The sequence below is a fragment of the Meriones unguiculatus genome, chromosome 6 (genome assembly GCF_030254825.1).
Source record: "Meriones unguiculatus strain TT.TT164.6M chromosome 6, Bangor_MerUng_6.1, whole genome shotgun sequence".
Classification (NCBI taxonomy): Eukaryota; Metazoa; Chordata; class Mammalia; order Rodentia; family Muridae; genus Meriones; species Meriones unguiculatus.
In genome coordinates this window covers 110,801,892-110,816,072 of record NC_083354.1, presented here as the reverse complement: position 1 = coordinate 110,816,072, position 14,181 = coordinate 110,801,892, and the positions used below count along the sequence as shown (strand labels likewise).

The 14,181-nt window shown below is 43.7% G+C and overlaps 1 protein-coding gene across 4 annotated transcripts in view; it reads right to left on the bottom strand.

Annotated features, from left to right (window-relative positions):
* Positions 1 to 14,181, bottom strand: part of Ncoa2 (nuclear receptor coactivator 2) — a 251,461-nt gene that overhangs the window by 18,659 nt on the left and 218,621 nt on the right. For 2 of the 4 annotated variants that reach the window (XM_060385841.1, XM_060385842.1), the window contains exons 13-16: positions 12,861 to 13,067; positions 9,873 to 10,088; positions 7,690 to 7,819; positions 131 to 296 (exon numbers count right to left, since the gene is read on the bottom strand). In XM_060385841.1, coding sequence (XP_060241824.1) covers positions 131 to 296; positions 7,690 to 7,819; positions 9,873 to 10,088; positions 12,861 to 13,067 — 719 coding nt within the window. The remainder of the gene's footprint in view (positions 1 to 130; positions 297 to 7,689; positions 7,820 to 9,872; positions 10,089 to 12,860; positions 13,068 to 14,181) is intronic. The other 2 variants (XM_060385844.1, XM_060385845.1) reach the window with 1 other exon arrangement.

Genomic DNA, 14,181 nt, shown 5'->3' with positions numbered 1-14,181 from the left:
AGAGGGAGGAGGAGAGGCTAAGGGCAGGCCACCCTGTTGGGAGACAACAGCACCCCATAGAGCAGCTTTTAAGAAGGGAGGGGCACCTTCCACCTATGGAGCCTGTGGCCCCTGCAGTGCGCTGGCCTACCTGGCTGACCAGTTCTGGTATCCCCAGAGCTCTATCAATCTCCTCGAGGCCATCGAAGTTCCGCAAGGCCAAATACAGCTGGTCTAGAAGAGCGCCCTCATCACTAGGCGACTCTGCCGCAGGATGTGGACACAGCAGGTCATCGGGGGAGCTGCCAAATGGCTGCCTGCAAAGAGACAAACTTCACCACGGGCTCATGGAAATGCCAGTTGACTTCCAGGGTCTCCGCAACAAACTTCCTTCAGCGGAGCAATGAACTAAATGAAGACTTTTGAGAATACGCACCTGAAAACGCCACTCTATTTAGTGCTAGTAAAGACCAGATACTAATCAAAGCAGTTTTCTCTCTATATCCTCGCACTTTATAAGCTATCCAAGTAGGGGGTTAGCCCAGCCAGGTGCCCACAGCTGTGCACAGTCCGAAAGGCTCTGCCACAAACGCTACTTAGATATGCCTGTGTTCAGGGCTCACCTGCCTAACTCAACAAACCTGCACTGTTCTCCAAGTGCATCTACTTTGCATTGACAGGAAGAAATATTCTGGAGTTTTTGGCGGGAAGCAGTGGCCTGTGTCACAGCCATTTCTATAGGAGGCTACCACATAGGAGAGAAGAGCAAATCACAGCACAAAAGTTACACTCACTCGAACTCAGTCCGGCTCCAGTGAACTCAGCTGAGCTACTAGGAAATGTCGTATTTGTGCAGAAGCAGAATTTGCAAGCATTTACTAAAACTCTCAAAAAGTGTAACTGTTAGCCCTTCTGAGTTGGGTGCCAAGGGAAGGGAATCACAAACTTTCTAACCATAATCGCTACAAGGCAATACAAGATATCATCTTGACATGCATGGAATTGCCATTTCTTTGGTATATAAAATTATAATTAAATTACTGAACAAATTAGAAGAGCTTCAAGTCACGTGAACCTGATTGAGGAAATGATACTCATATTTCATCAAAGCCTCTTTTGCGCTGTAGACGTACTATCTAGTACTGTGGAGAAAACAGAAGTTTACCGATGAGCTAACTTACTTTTATTGTGTGTGGTACTGAAAACTGAACCCAGGGCTTCGTGTGTGCCAAGCAAGCTGTGTTCTAATCCAAGAAAACTCATTCTTAAACAAGTGGGAATACATTTATCAAGGGACAAAGTTGTCTGGCCCAACTCAGTATGTTGTATTTTCTTAGGCAGTCTAACACATTACTTTGACTTAGAGCTGTAATATGATTTCCTGCTGGGCACTGAAGCCAACAATTAATTTCAAACGGTGACAGTAGAATGCATCAATGTGCAGTCTATATTCCCCATCTGGTTCCACTTTTAAGAGAAAACCACCCAGTTGAGTGTCCCTTTGATGCCTCTTCTCACTTGCTGTCCCTGCTACATGACACAGTCCCACTGCTTCTGAGCCGTGGTCAGCTGGCTGGGAGGCCAGCCAGGAGTACCACAGGCTGGAGGTACTGGGCTCATCCCTGCCCTGGCCTTCTCCTGCTGCTACGAGGCTTGTGGAAGAACAGCTTGCCTGCACTGGACATGTTCAGAATGTGCCACCCACTTCTTTCCCACAGTCCGCACTCCTCCAACTAATCTTTAAAACACAGATTCGATCAGATGTCTATTATAATTTAGGAGCCGAAGAAAGAAACAGTTACAGAGAAATGGCACAGTGAGGAAGAAAACCACATAAGTGCACATCATGTGTGGGGTGTGAGGAGAAAACCCCAATACGAGGGCCCAACAACTGGGCAGAGTGGGGCCCATAGAAACTTCTCGTGGCCAAGAGCCAAGGCTGGTCTTGATGGTGTTCCCTCATGCCTGGGAAGCTACTTAGTAAGACACTGAAGTGTCACCTCTGTGCTGGACAGTTTTGTGTCAACTAGGCATGGACTACAGTTGTCAGAGAGGAGGGAGCCCCCGCTGAGAAAATGCCTCCCTGAGATCCAGCTGCGGGCAAGCCTGAAGAGCATTTTCCTGATTAGTGATTGATGTGGGAGGGCCCAGCTCATTGAGGGGTGTGACCCCTGGGCTGCTGCTCCTGGGTTCTATAGGAAAGCAGACTGAGCAGGCCGTGAGGAGCAAGTTAGTAAGCAGCACCCCTCCATGGCCTCTGCATCAGCTCCTGCCTCCAGGGTCCTGTGCTGCCTGGGTTCCTGCCTTGAGTTCCTTCAATGATGGACTATGATATGTAAGTGTAAGCTGAATAAATCATTTCCTCCCCAAGTTGCATTTGGTCACGGTGTTTGTGGCAGCAGTGATAACCTAAACTAGGGCAGCCTGTATCCAGCTGTGTTAACAGTTGTCAGCTTCTGTGAGAAGCTGCACTGCAAAGCAGTGTCCCTCCACTGACGGGAGACAGGCAGTGTGAAGTCTAACCATGAGAGACTATTTGGAATCTGTATCCCATTGAAGCTAGGTAGCTCAGGGAGACCTAGTTCAGCCTCATCCTGTAAAGGATGACCGCTTGATCCTGCAGCAACCGAATACTTACAGCAGAGGACAGATGTGCATGCTTATCCAAGTCAAACACACCCTGCTCCAAATAAAATACTTTTTTGTTGTGTTTTTCTGAGGAAGGGTCTCACTGTGTAGCCCTAGTGGGCTTGAAACTCACTATGTAGGAAAGGCTGGCTTTGAAACTGCAGAGATTCACCTGCTTCTGCTTCCCAAGTCCTGACTGGTTTTTTTTTTTTTTTTTTAAACTAAACCGGCTGGGGCTGGAGAGATGGCTCAGTAGTTAAGAGCAATGTCTGCTCTTCCAGAGGACCTGGGTTTAATTCCCAGCACCCACATAGTAGCCCAAAACTATAACTCTGGTTCCAGGGGATCTGACAGCCTCACACAGACATATATTCAAGTAAAAAAACACCAATGCACATGAAATAAATATAAATAATAAAAAAAATAAATAAAAACTCCAAACATATATAATGTGCTAAAAAGCAAAGCAGGCTCAGTGGGTGGGAGCTTGCAAAAGCACACAAGGCCCTGGGATTGATCTTTAGCCCTGGGGGAAACACAGAACCCCAAAGTAAGGCAGCACACGCAGCCCCCTTCCACTGTGGTCCAGGCTTGGGACCTATCCCACTGCTGTCTCTACGACTCTAATACAAGGTCCTCAGCTGCTTCTTCCCAATCACATTTTACTGACACACTGTACTAAGCTCTAGATGGAAAATGTCGAGGTACCTGGGGCAGGGTGATGGCGGTGAAATGCAGAGACAAGCCTGTGGTCGTATCAGACCTTTCCATAAGTCACACAAGAAATTCCCACGAGTCTTAGCCACCCTGGGTAACATCCTTCTGATGAGGAACACAAACACACATACTTCCTACTTGTCTCTCTCACACCTCACAGGCACTCCTGACTGCCCGACTCTCTTCTTATACTAGACCACCGGCTGAGTGGACACGGCACAAGTGTTCAAAATTAGGCTGTGTTGAGGTAGAAATTTTATGTCCTACCTCTGTGCTGACCTGGTGCTAGAAAGTAAACCATATACTTCTAGGCATTTTCTACTCGACGAAAACAAAAGATTCCTGGTTCGGCTGGATTAGCATGTTACCAAGCATGTATTACTAAGACAGGTACACTTTGCCCTGGCTCAGTGTACAACACATACTTCTCTAGTCCCCTCAGAAACAAGGTAGCGCTGGGGAGATGGTGGCCCAGGCCTTTAATCCCAGCACTTAGGAAGCAGAGGCAGGCAGACATCTGTGAGTTTGAGGCCAACCTGGTCCATAGTAGTTCTAGGGCAGTCAGTGTTACAGAGAAACCCTGTCTCGAAAACCTAGCATTTACAATGTGAAGGCAAGTCCTCTGCTTTCTGAGACCAGCTCCTGCTACACAGCCAGGGGCTGTGTACTCACTACTTGTAAGAATCCTCGTCCGCATGCTGCAGTCAAGCAAGTACAGGACTGTAGGTATGTGGAGATGGCTCAGTGGTTAAGTACACTTTCAGTGAGCCAGGGTTGAGTTTCCAGCACCTGCATGATAGCTCAGAACTATACCTCCAATTTTAGGGGATCTGGTACCCCTCAGACCTCCATGACTGAATGAAGGACAACAAATGAATGGGGGAGAGGGAACAGCCAGAATTTGGAAGTGTATCTTTAAATAATAAATAGGGTTGCAAAATGTACTACATATTAGTGGCTTTAATGGCTGTATCTTTGAAATGAATGCATAAACCAATTCTGGACTCATAAAACACTAAAGAGGCTGTGGAGATGGCTCAGCAGGTAAAAGTTCTTGCCACCAAACCTGAGATCAATCCCAGGACCCACCAGGTAGACGGAAAAAACTTCACATGCATGCAGGTTCACTCCTAGCATATACATGTAGTAATTAAAAACATATTCCTAAATATTAACTGATGACCCGTGCTTGTAGTTCTAGTACTTGGGAGGTTAGCTAGGAGACTGTCACCTAATTTAGGATCATTCCGGGATACACAGTGAGGTTGAGGTCAGTCTGTGAGACACAGCAACATATTATGCTTCAATAAATACAAATCTAGACTTCGTTTTATTTTTCGAGAGAGGGTTTCTCTATAACTTTGCCTGTTCTGGACTGGCTTTGTAGACCAGGCTGACCTCAAACACACAGTGAGCCAAGTGCCTTCCCAAGTGCTGGGATTACAGAGGTGTGCCACTAACTGAAATACTTACAATGGAGACTTAAAATTAAAGGGCACTTATTTTTTCTTTAACGAAAAAAATATTTAACCTTTAATGAAAGGTTAAATCTCTAGTCTATTACTTTTGAATTTTCATGAAAGTATATTTTTTACTACCTTATAAAGTTGGTCATTCATTTCTTCTAAACTAGACTATTTAAAATAAGTGAGATAAATGGTTTATAAATCTGAAATAACTTCAGAAGTGGTGAGACATTCTGACAACTGTCACAGAAGAAACAGCGGACTGGGCAGTGCTGGGTTCAGGACATTGGACTAAGTACGATTCTAGAATTAGTTCTGTCTTTGCCTATAAAACTCACAGTTGTCTGTTTAGCAGTAAAAATCTGAACTTTAGGCCTAGTTTCCTTGAAAGCTGATCTTTGGTTTCATGTAAAAACTATGAGATACTACTGTTTAATTATTACTGATTTGTATTCTGTAAACACTTCTATCAAATAAATCCCATTCATTCACTGTCACAATGGAATAGGGTCAAAGATCTGAAGGACCCTGAGGAGTTACCACCTATAGAGTCACCGTGGCTTTGTGATGCTGTCTGCAGCCTATAGCAGCCAGGAATTCTCAGGAATAGTAGACAATCTCAGGAATAATAGACAATCAGAGACAAATAGGGTGGGGCAGGAGACCTCAAAGATATTCAAGAAAACAGTGTCCACTGTCTCTAACAGTCAGTCTCTGGGGAAGCATCCTCAGTTCAGAACCCAGGTATCCCACTGACCACGATTAACTATGAGCCCTAAGGAAAGGGCATCTAAACGCTGGAAGGGACCAGAGGGAGGAAGGAGTAAAGAGGGGTAGGTAGACATGATCAATGGATGATTTATCTACATACGGATGGCTCAGTCAATCCCATCTGTGCAGTTCTGCTAATTACAGTAAACTAAAAAGTAGCAAATATGCAAAGTTTAAAACAAAACATTCACAGAAACAGGCCATCAGGGGTGAGATTCAATATTCGGATTTAGAACACCAAAGAAGCACTAGATTAAGAGATTTAGAAAATAACTATGAAGACACAAAGATGGAATAATAATAATAATAATAATAAAAGACCAAGTAAGCCACAAGAGTTTCTAAAAAAAACAACTAGGCAAGCAACTGTTAAAAAGAAAGATATAATTATATTTAATGTAGTTATATATAATTAATATACAGGATGCAGTTAGGGATAAATTATACTGAATATTATGTATAGAAATTAAAGTAGCAAAACTATATTAATTAAGAAATATTAGCTGATTGTGGTGGGGCACACTTTTAATCCCAGCACGGCAGAGGCAGAGGCAGAGGCAGAGGCAGGCAGATCTCTTAGTTCCAGGTCAACATGGTTTACCTAGAAAATTCCAGGCCAGCCAAAAACAAACAAACAAAAAACAAACAAAAGAAAAACAAAATTTACAGTCCCTCTGCCTGGGCCTCCTGAGTTCAGGAGTTACAGGTATGTACACTAGGCCTTAATAAGTCATTTTTAACAGTTCTACAAGACTTTCAGCCACTTTATGTTTCCACACTTCCCTTTGTTTTCACAGTTCTTTGGAGGATTCTGACAGATTCTGTCAAACCTCTTTATTTCATCCACACATACTGTTTTCCTTTTTACAACACTTGTTTTATGTGTTCCTCTGCCTCCTCAGAGCTGGGATTACAAACACATGCCACTACAACTGGCTTTCACAGGGGTTCTGGACTCTCAACTCAGGTTTCCATCTTTATGCAACAAGCACATTATCAACTGTGTTATCGTTCTAGCTCCTGCTTCAATTACATCATTTCTCCCTTCAAACCCTCCCATACACCCCTCCTTGCTCATGTCAAGTTTACAGTTTCCTTTTTCATTAGCTGTGACATGCACTTATGTGTATGTGCATAGACATATATTCATACATATGACCCACTCCGTCTGTATAATGCTACATTTGCAGGTGCTTTCAGGGCTCACCATTTGGTACTGGATAACTAACTGGTGTGCTCTTCCCTGGGGAAGACTTTCTCCTGTTCTCAGCATCCCTAAGAGGCCTGTACTTCTTAGTGTAGGGTTGAGGTCTCAGGGTCTTTCTCCAACTCCTGTCCACGGTTGTCCTCATGTTTAGGCAGTTGTCTTGGGTGTAGCCTCCTGATACTACCAGGAGACACAGCCTCTCCCTGATATCTGGAGAGATCAAACTTTCCATTTCCTCTTTCACAGTGTTCCTTGAGTCTTAGGTGTGGGTGTGTCTTGCAGATGTGTCCATTGAGACTGGGAGGGTTCCACAACTCTGCATTTTGATTGGTTGTGGTTTTCTGTAATGGTTTCTGTCTGCTGAAAGTTTCCTTGATGAGGGGGTGAAGACTACACTTACCTAGCTAGACCCTGAGGAGGAGGTGGCTGCCCTGTTTTGTTTTGTTGTTGTTAATTGTGGTAAAATATAAATACAAAATGATCATTTTCTTTTATCCTAAACATACGATGTAACCCCTAGGCAGGCATGGTGCTGCTCTGTCGTGAGTACTGGGCTGTTCTGCCCCTGCACTGGTCTCCAAGACTCTGAAACCTTGTCTGGGAGGTTTGCTGGACAAGCTACTGAAACACAGTTACCCCCTCACAGCATCTATACTAGGCACTGCTGCTTAATTCTGCTTAGCATCACCAACACATTTTCCCCACCATTGTCAGGTGTTTAAAGGAATGTCTGGGTCACCCTGGTTTCTGTATCTTCCCTCCTTTCAGCCCATGTCTAGTGGATGACTTGGTCTGAAGAAATGACAACTAGGTAAGTACCATTTGGGCAGAAGGAATTCATTCAGACATATGTGAAACAACTAATGGAACCCATGAGCCCTGAGCTAACACCCTTTCAGCTCTCCTGGTGCCCAGACTCACCTGTTCTGGCTGGCGAAGGATGCCTGGTCTATAGGCAGGATGCTCTCAGGCCATGGGGCAGTTTGGTTTGGAGGAGCCTGCTGTTGGTTATACTGAGGACCTCCCATGTTCATCTCTAATTCAGAAGGCCCTAAAAGAGGGAGGACAGAGAGAAAAAAAAACCTAAATCTTGTATCTTATAATTTAGAAAGCACACATGTTTATTGCGTAATAGCAAATAAAACTGCTGGTTGATGGAAAATACAAAGGCTTCTGTTACACAGAACAATTACACTGTTCTGGTGTGAAGTACAAATGAAAGCAGTAAATACCCAGGTTCATAAACCCACTTACCTTAGGGCTTATCCAGATCAGCAGTAACAGCAGGAATCTCTATGCTCTTACTTGAAGCTTTTGTTTGTATGGAAAAAATACTAACTCATTTTTTTTAAGATCATGAAAATATGAACGTAAGTAACTATGGTTTTTATGGCATGGTTTAACACTTGTGCAAGAGTTTGCACATTCAGATTAACAGAACTCCCAGCTCACTTCCACCCTGCAGCCACAGTGCGAGACTCCTGCCAGACTCCACTGGGTGCCTGCGGAAGATGGAAATGAAGAGACCTCCTATCTGCTATGCGGTGCACACAGCCAAGGTTCTGCAGACGCGCTGCAGGGCCCAGAGGAGCAGCACCTGCTCCAGAACCTTCCCAAGTGGCACCTCAGGTAGCTCCTCCACAGCAGGGCATGCGCGCGCGCACACACACACACACACACACACACACACACACACACACACACACACTTCTTTCTCTGAGGTTCTGTTTGTGGCCGCGAAGCACCATGAGCTTTCAAGTTACTCCCTTATCCATCAGCCTGACCTCCACTACAGCACACAATCTTCTGCTGGGCTGAATTCACAGCTTTGTTGAGTTTATTCACAGCTACAGAAATTCAGCTACATACTAAACCTAACAGAACCATCCCCATTAGCAAGGACTGGGAATAAATTAAATGTCTTTATATGAAACCTCTTACTGTGACCTTTATAAACATCTTAACAATGTTGCTGTTTAATTTTCCATAGAAATGTTTTTGTTTTTAATTTTTGGCATTTCAAACGGTACAAATTTAAGTTTGGGAACTACTTATTACTTTGAGTATATATGTAGAAAAGTAATTATAAATGTCACTCTCAGAAATACTGCGTCAAAACACACACAGCGCTTCAATACCTATGGAAGGAGCCTGATGTCAGAGTTCTGGCCAGAAGCCTGCTATTCTGTCAAAACAATCTTGCATTTTCCTGTGAATGAGTTAGTACTTCCTGTGCAGTATCTAACATGAAAGTTTACAAAGACAGACTCTTCAGAACTGAGCTAATGTACAAGATCAGAGGAAGGTCCTATGTCTGTAGGAGTTGTACAGACCACATCTTTTCTCCCTTCGAGGCACAGTCTCAGTTAGCTCCATCAGGCCTCCAATTTGCTATGCAGCTGAGGATGAAGCCCTGATCCTCCTGTCTCCACCTCCCAAGGGTTGGCATTAGAGGTGTGCACACTAAGATTTCAATAACAAGTTTTCCGACATAACTCATGCATCGTGCAGTTCATGAATTTCAAGGGTGGTATCCACTTGTATCAATATGTTCAGGTGTACACCACTACCACATCCATGCTGGCGCAGCCGCGCCTACCCAAAACAAACAAACAAACAAATAAACAACACTAATTGTTGCTAGGCGCCGCTTCCCACTTCTCAGGCCTTCAGCCGTAAGCGACCAGTGATGATCAACACTTCACATGAAGGTTTTGCGGGACGCACAGCAAAGGTCATCTCAATAACAGGCAAACTGTCTCCAAATAGAATCCTAGAGGTCCTTGGGTGGTGTGCCACGTTCTCCAAGAGGCAGTGTTTTCAGTGAGGCCAGGGATGACTGAACTATCTCTTTACCTTTAAACTATCATATGCATGCTAATATGTGTGTGTGTGTGTGTGTAGCATTTATAATGTACTTTTGCCTCCAAATTAAAATTAGGCAATTATTCTACGATTTTATAGGGTTCTAGCAAAATGCCAAAATGCTTCACAGCAGAGGATTACCTATGTTCCAAGCCAGAAGCAGGTCCTGGAGGGACTCATGGAGCCGACAGTTCATTTGAAGAAAGGTAAAGTGAGCAAAGAACGCTGTGCTGCCTTACCTATGTTCATGACCTGAGACTGGAGCATCTGTCTTTGGCCAGGCTGGTTGTTGGCTCGCATGGGGATGTTGGCTGTTGGATTCCGAATCATGCCTCCTTGTATTGGCCGGTTCATGGCACCAGTGGTCGCAGCGCAAGTAACTCTCACAGCCGAACTCTGTGGTGCCCATTCCCCAGAAGGCATGGTGGGCCGGGAAGTGCTACTGCCAATCATTCCTGCATGCAAAGCAGAGGAAGCTGAGAGACACAGACACTGACAACAGCGCATAAATGAACGCCAGACCTACCTACCTACCTACCTACCAAGACTCAGGCCATGACTGTAAACTGCAGTCACCCAACAGCAAACACCCTCCCTGGGGCAGGTGTGGGCCCTTGGCTGAGAAATAAGAATTGCCAATTACTACAGCTTTCACAAAGTGAACCTGCTACTCTGTACGGTTCAGAAGAGCTGTTCAAAGTGCTCCCATTTGTACTCAGAACAGGTGCTGCCGCAAGTGGATAACCCCAACTTCCTTCCTCAGGAAGTGAATCACATTAGCTGACACACACGTCAGAGCCCTACTTTCCAAAAGAGAGGTGAGGAGGAACAAGCTGCGGACCGATAATCAATTCCACAACCATAGACCCTAATCAGAGAGCATCCCTCGAAGCCTTCGCGAGAGGTAAACGAGCTCACATTCCTTTCAGTTTATCTAACTTCTGCAGCATGCAGGCGTGTCCACTGTACGAGCAGTAAGCCAGGCTGGCACACACACACACACACACACTTTTGCCTGTATGGGATACTTCAGCAACAACTTCTATTAAAAAAAATTGGTAAATTTAAAAATTTACCAAGGGTAAGCCCCTAAGTCCGAGTGAAATTAAAGAGCTTTCTGATACAGTCCTTGTAGCTAAGGGGTTCCATACTCTTGGGAACACTGCAGTCTACTGCACAGAGGCAGGATGGTTAGGGTCGGTGTGAGAAAATTCTTTCACACTTGGCATAGGAGCACATGGGACAATTCGGGGGCTGTTCTGTTAGTGTCTAGGATGTTGGTAGTGGCCAAACAAACGCTGCCCAAGACTTGCTGAAGGGGAAGCCTCAGAAATGACATTTCTGTTTTGAAATGCGTCATACAGGGAATATAAAGATTTGCTGTCAAATGTATGGCTTGCTTTCATTTACTTTATTTGGGGTAAGCAACTACAAATTTGGTATAATTAGCATGTGGACATAACATGGGTGTTTCCTCACATGTGAGATGAGGGACGTGCTAATGGTGTTAAAGGACAAAGGGTAATTAGAAGAGTTTAAGAAATTGCCACAATATTAACACATATTTAAAGCCATTTTATATTATATTTGAGCTATACAAAGATATTATGAAAGAAAAGGCATTTTCTTTTTCAAAATCATCTACTACTGACATAGCATAACAAGATTATAGACAGTAGGAGGGTGAAATTATCTGTAACTCAGCAGTATCAGTGTAAGGAAGTAAATGATGTTCCTTTTGTTTGTTTTCAGGAACAGAGGAAGCCCACCCTGTGATCGTTATAGCCTGGGTACCGGTAGGCCCAGGGACACCCAGTTTGGGGGAGCCTGTTCCCATGGCCCTACATAGAACTTCTCCAACAGTGCAGGCCTCCCTGCAGGCACGATAGGGAGCTGCTCTTCACGAGCAGCCAGCCGCTGTTTATACCAACGATATTCACACAAACCAGTGTATCATTTTTAAGACCGACAAAGTGAATATGACACTGGTTTTGTGAATCTATAATCCAGTGAGGTAGCCAGCACATGGCACGTAAGTAAACAGTATTTGATGAAGTAAATGGATACAGTTCGGCTCATGCTTCCCATTAATTCTATCTCAGTAACAGGAAATCAAACATTCCCCTTAAATAGAACTCTCATCTTCACTTAACTAAAACGGCAATGTACAGGGGTTACAGACTGAGCTAAAAATAAAACAGCAAGAATTGAAACTCCCACAACTCTAAGTTCTTTTTATAATATCTACTTATTTCTATGCCCAAGCCTCCACTCTGTCATTGAGACAAGGGAAGAAAGCTATACATTATAAGCAGCTCTCCTTTAGAAAAGCTGGCATGCTCCCAGATCCATAAAGGATGCTGTGCCAAGGCTTGGGCGCTGTGAGTTCAGTCTGAAGTCTATGGCCACTGCGGCAGAAGCACGCATCACTTGGGAAACGTCCCTGGGTAACATGGAGGACTTTAGCAGGTCAAAGTGCCAGCTCGATCACAGGTAACCTCTTCAATGTCCAGAAAGGTGCCTTGAATTAGGGCAAACCACTAAAGTCACTATTGTTATGACAATTTTGAAACGGTGTGGTCTCAAACAAGTGTGCTCATTTCATTTTGCCCTGACCCAAAGCTATTAAAATGCATTCAACATTAAAAAGACCAGAAGGCAAAAGCCAATAAAACAAAACACAACAAAATCTACGGCTCAAGTAGACCTCCAGATGCAGCCCCCTGAATAGCTCAGACTACAACAGAAATGCTGAAAGATACGCAAAGAGGTCTTCACTATTCTTTTCTTTTCTTTTCCTTTTTTTTTTTTAACCTGAGTGGAAACAAAACCTGGAATTGTGAAGGAATGATGAAATTTTAAACTTCCTTTCTGAAACATTCCAAATACATCAACACAATTTTGGGGGCATCAGCAAGATCACCACTGGACGCCAACAGGCACCAGTTATTTTACACACACTCTTCCATTTATTTTGCATTCATTTCCCATGCTGGAAGTGAATTAGGTCTAGACAAGAAGACTGTTTAGAAACCTCCTCAACACAGCAGTTGAAGAATGACCTGGTTAGCTTGCTGGAGCGGCTTCTCACAGGGGATCCGGGGGGTTTCGCATTGCACCTGGGAGCCTCAATAAGGCTCTGGTGAAGTTCCAGCATTCTGATGTGGATACACACATTGTGAAATTATACAACCCACCAGGAAGCGGCAGTGCCGTTGAGCCCTTACCTGTGCTATTGTTCCCTAAGTTTCCTTGGCTTCCTAGCATCCCTTGGTTACCCATCATTCCTGGCTGAGGTATCACTGAGTAGGGACTATTGTTTCTGATTGGTGGGAAAGGTCCAGCACCAGTTGGGCTTTGCAATGTGATGTCAAGTGGTAAATTCTGGTTTGGCAATAACCTGCCCAGCTGCCCTGGTCGTGGGTTATTAAAAGCTAAGGAGAAAACAAATGAAAATTGAAGGTTAATAAAGGACAATGGAAAAGAATATGAACAGTAGTAGTGTTTAGGGGGAATGTCGCCTGTAAAATGACGGAGATGCACACCAGGGGCCAACTAGTGACACAGAAGACAGCTCACACACAGAAACATATGCAGCACTCTATGCAGTATCCTCTAGGTCTCAACGGCCTTGCAAGAAGGGACTATGTTTCTCTCTCCAGTAGTTTTAATACTGAAAAGTTTTTACTAAATAAACTATAAGTATGATGTCGTTCATGTGCTATTATTCAAACTTTGGTGTGTGGTCTTTTTCTTCTTCTTAGTTTTTCCTAGGCAAGGTCTCCCTCAAATTTGCGATGCTCTTGCCTGGTTCAGGAGTACTGATTTTTACAGCAATTAATTATAAACATCTCTTGTGTGCAGCAGCAAACCTACACATGTGGCCTGGCTGTCAGATTATTATGTCTTAATTGGGCTTTCAGGGCTTAGCATGAAGTTACAGGTGGATACTTTTATTAGAAGTCGAAATCTTTGAGTATACACTGTGTTATCTGAATCAATACTACAGGTTATGACTACGAGTATGGCTTCTTTAAACTCCGGGCATATATTTAGTTTTGAAATTATTTTTATGGCTAGTTCACAAGAATGGACTGTGTACTGAGCAATAATCTAGTGTCAATTAGATGACCTGTAATTTTATAACAATTACTAAAAAATTTAAATATTATACACACAATTTACAGAGCTCCTTTATTAGGTAATAATCAAATATTTCACTTTCTTTTAATTTTATAAACATAGACTGCAACAGCACAGTTAAGAGAAGGAGGACTTAACAAGCTATGGTAGAAATAAAACATTCAGAAAAGCCAAGGCTGGGAATGGACATTATTTATCACGCTCAGTCCTGCCTTCCTGGGAGTCAGTTACCTGGCCTCTATTTACTAACCCAAGTCCCATTGGGAGTTCCAGAGAGTAGTAGCTATGAGCCCCTACCATTTTCTTTGCTAGTTCTATGGGTTAATGTGTAGTATCTCATATTTTTTTTGTTTTGTTTTTTACCATATTCTCTCAAATTTTGAGCTTTGTGATTGTCCTAGTCAA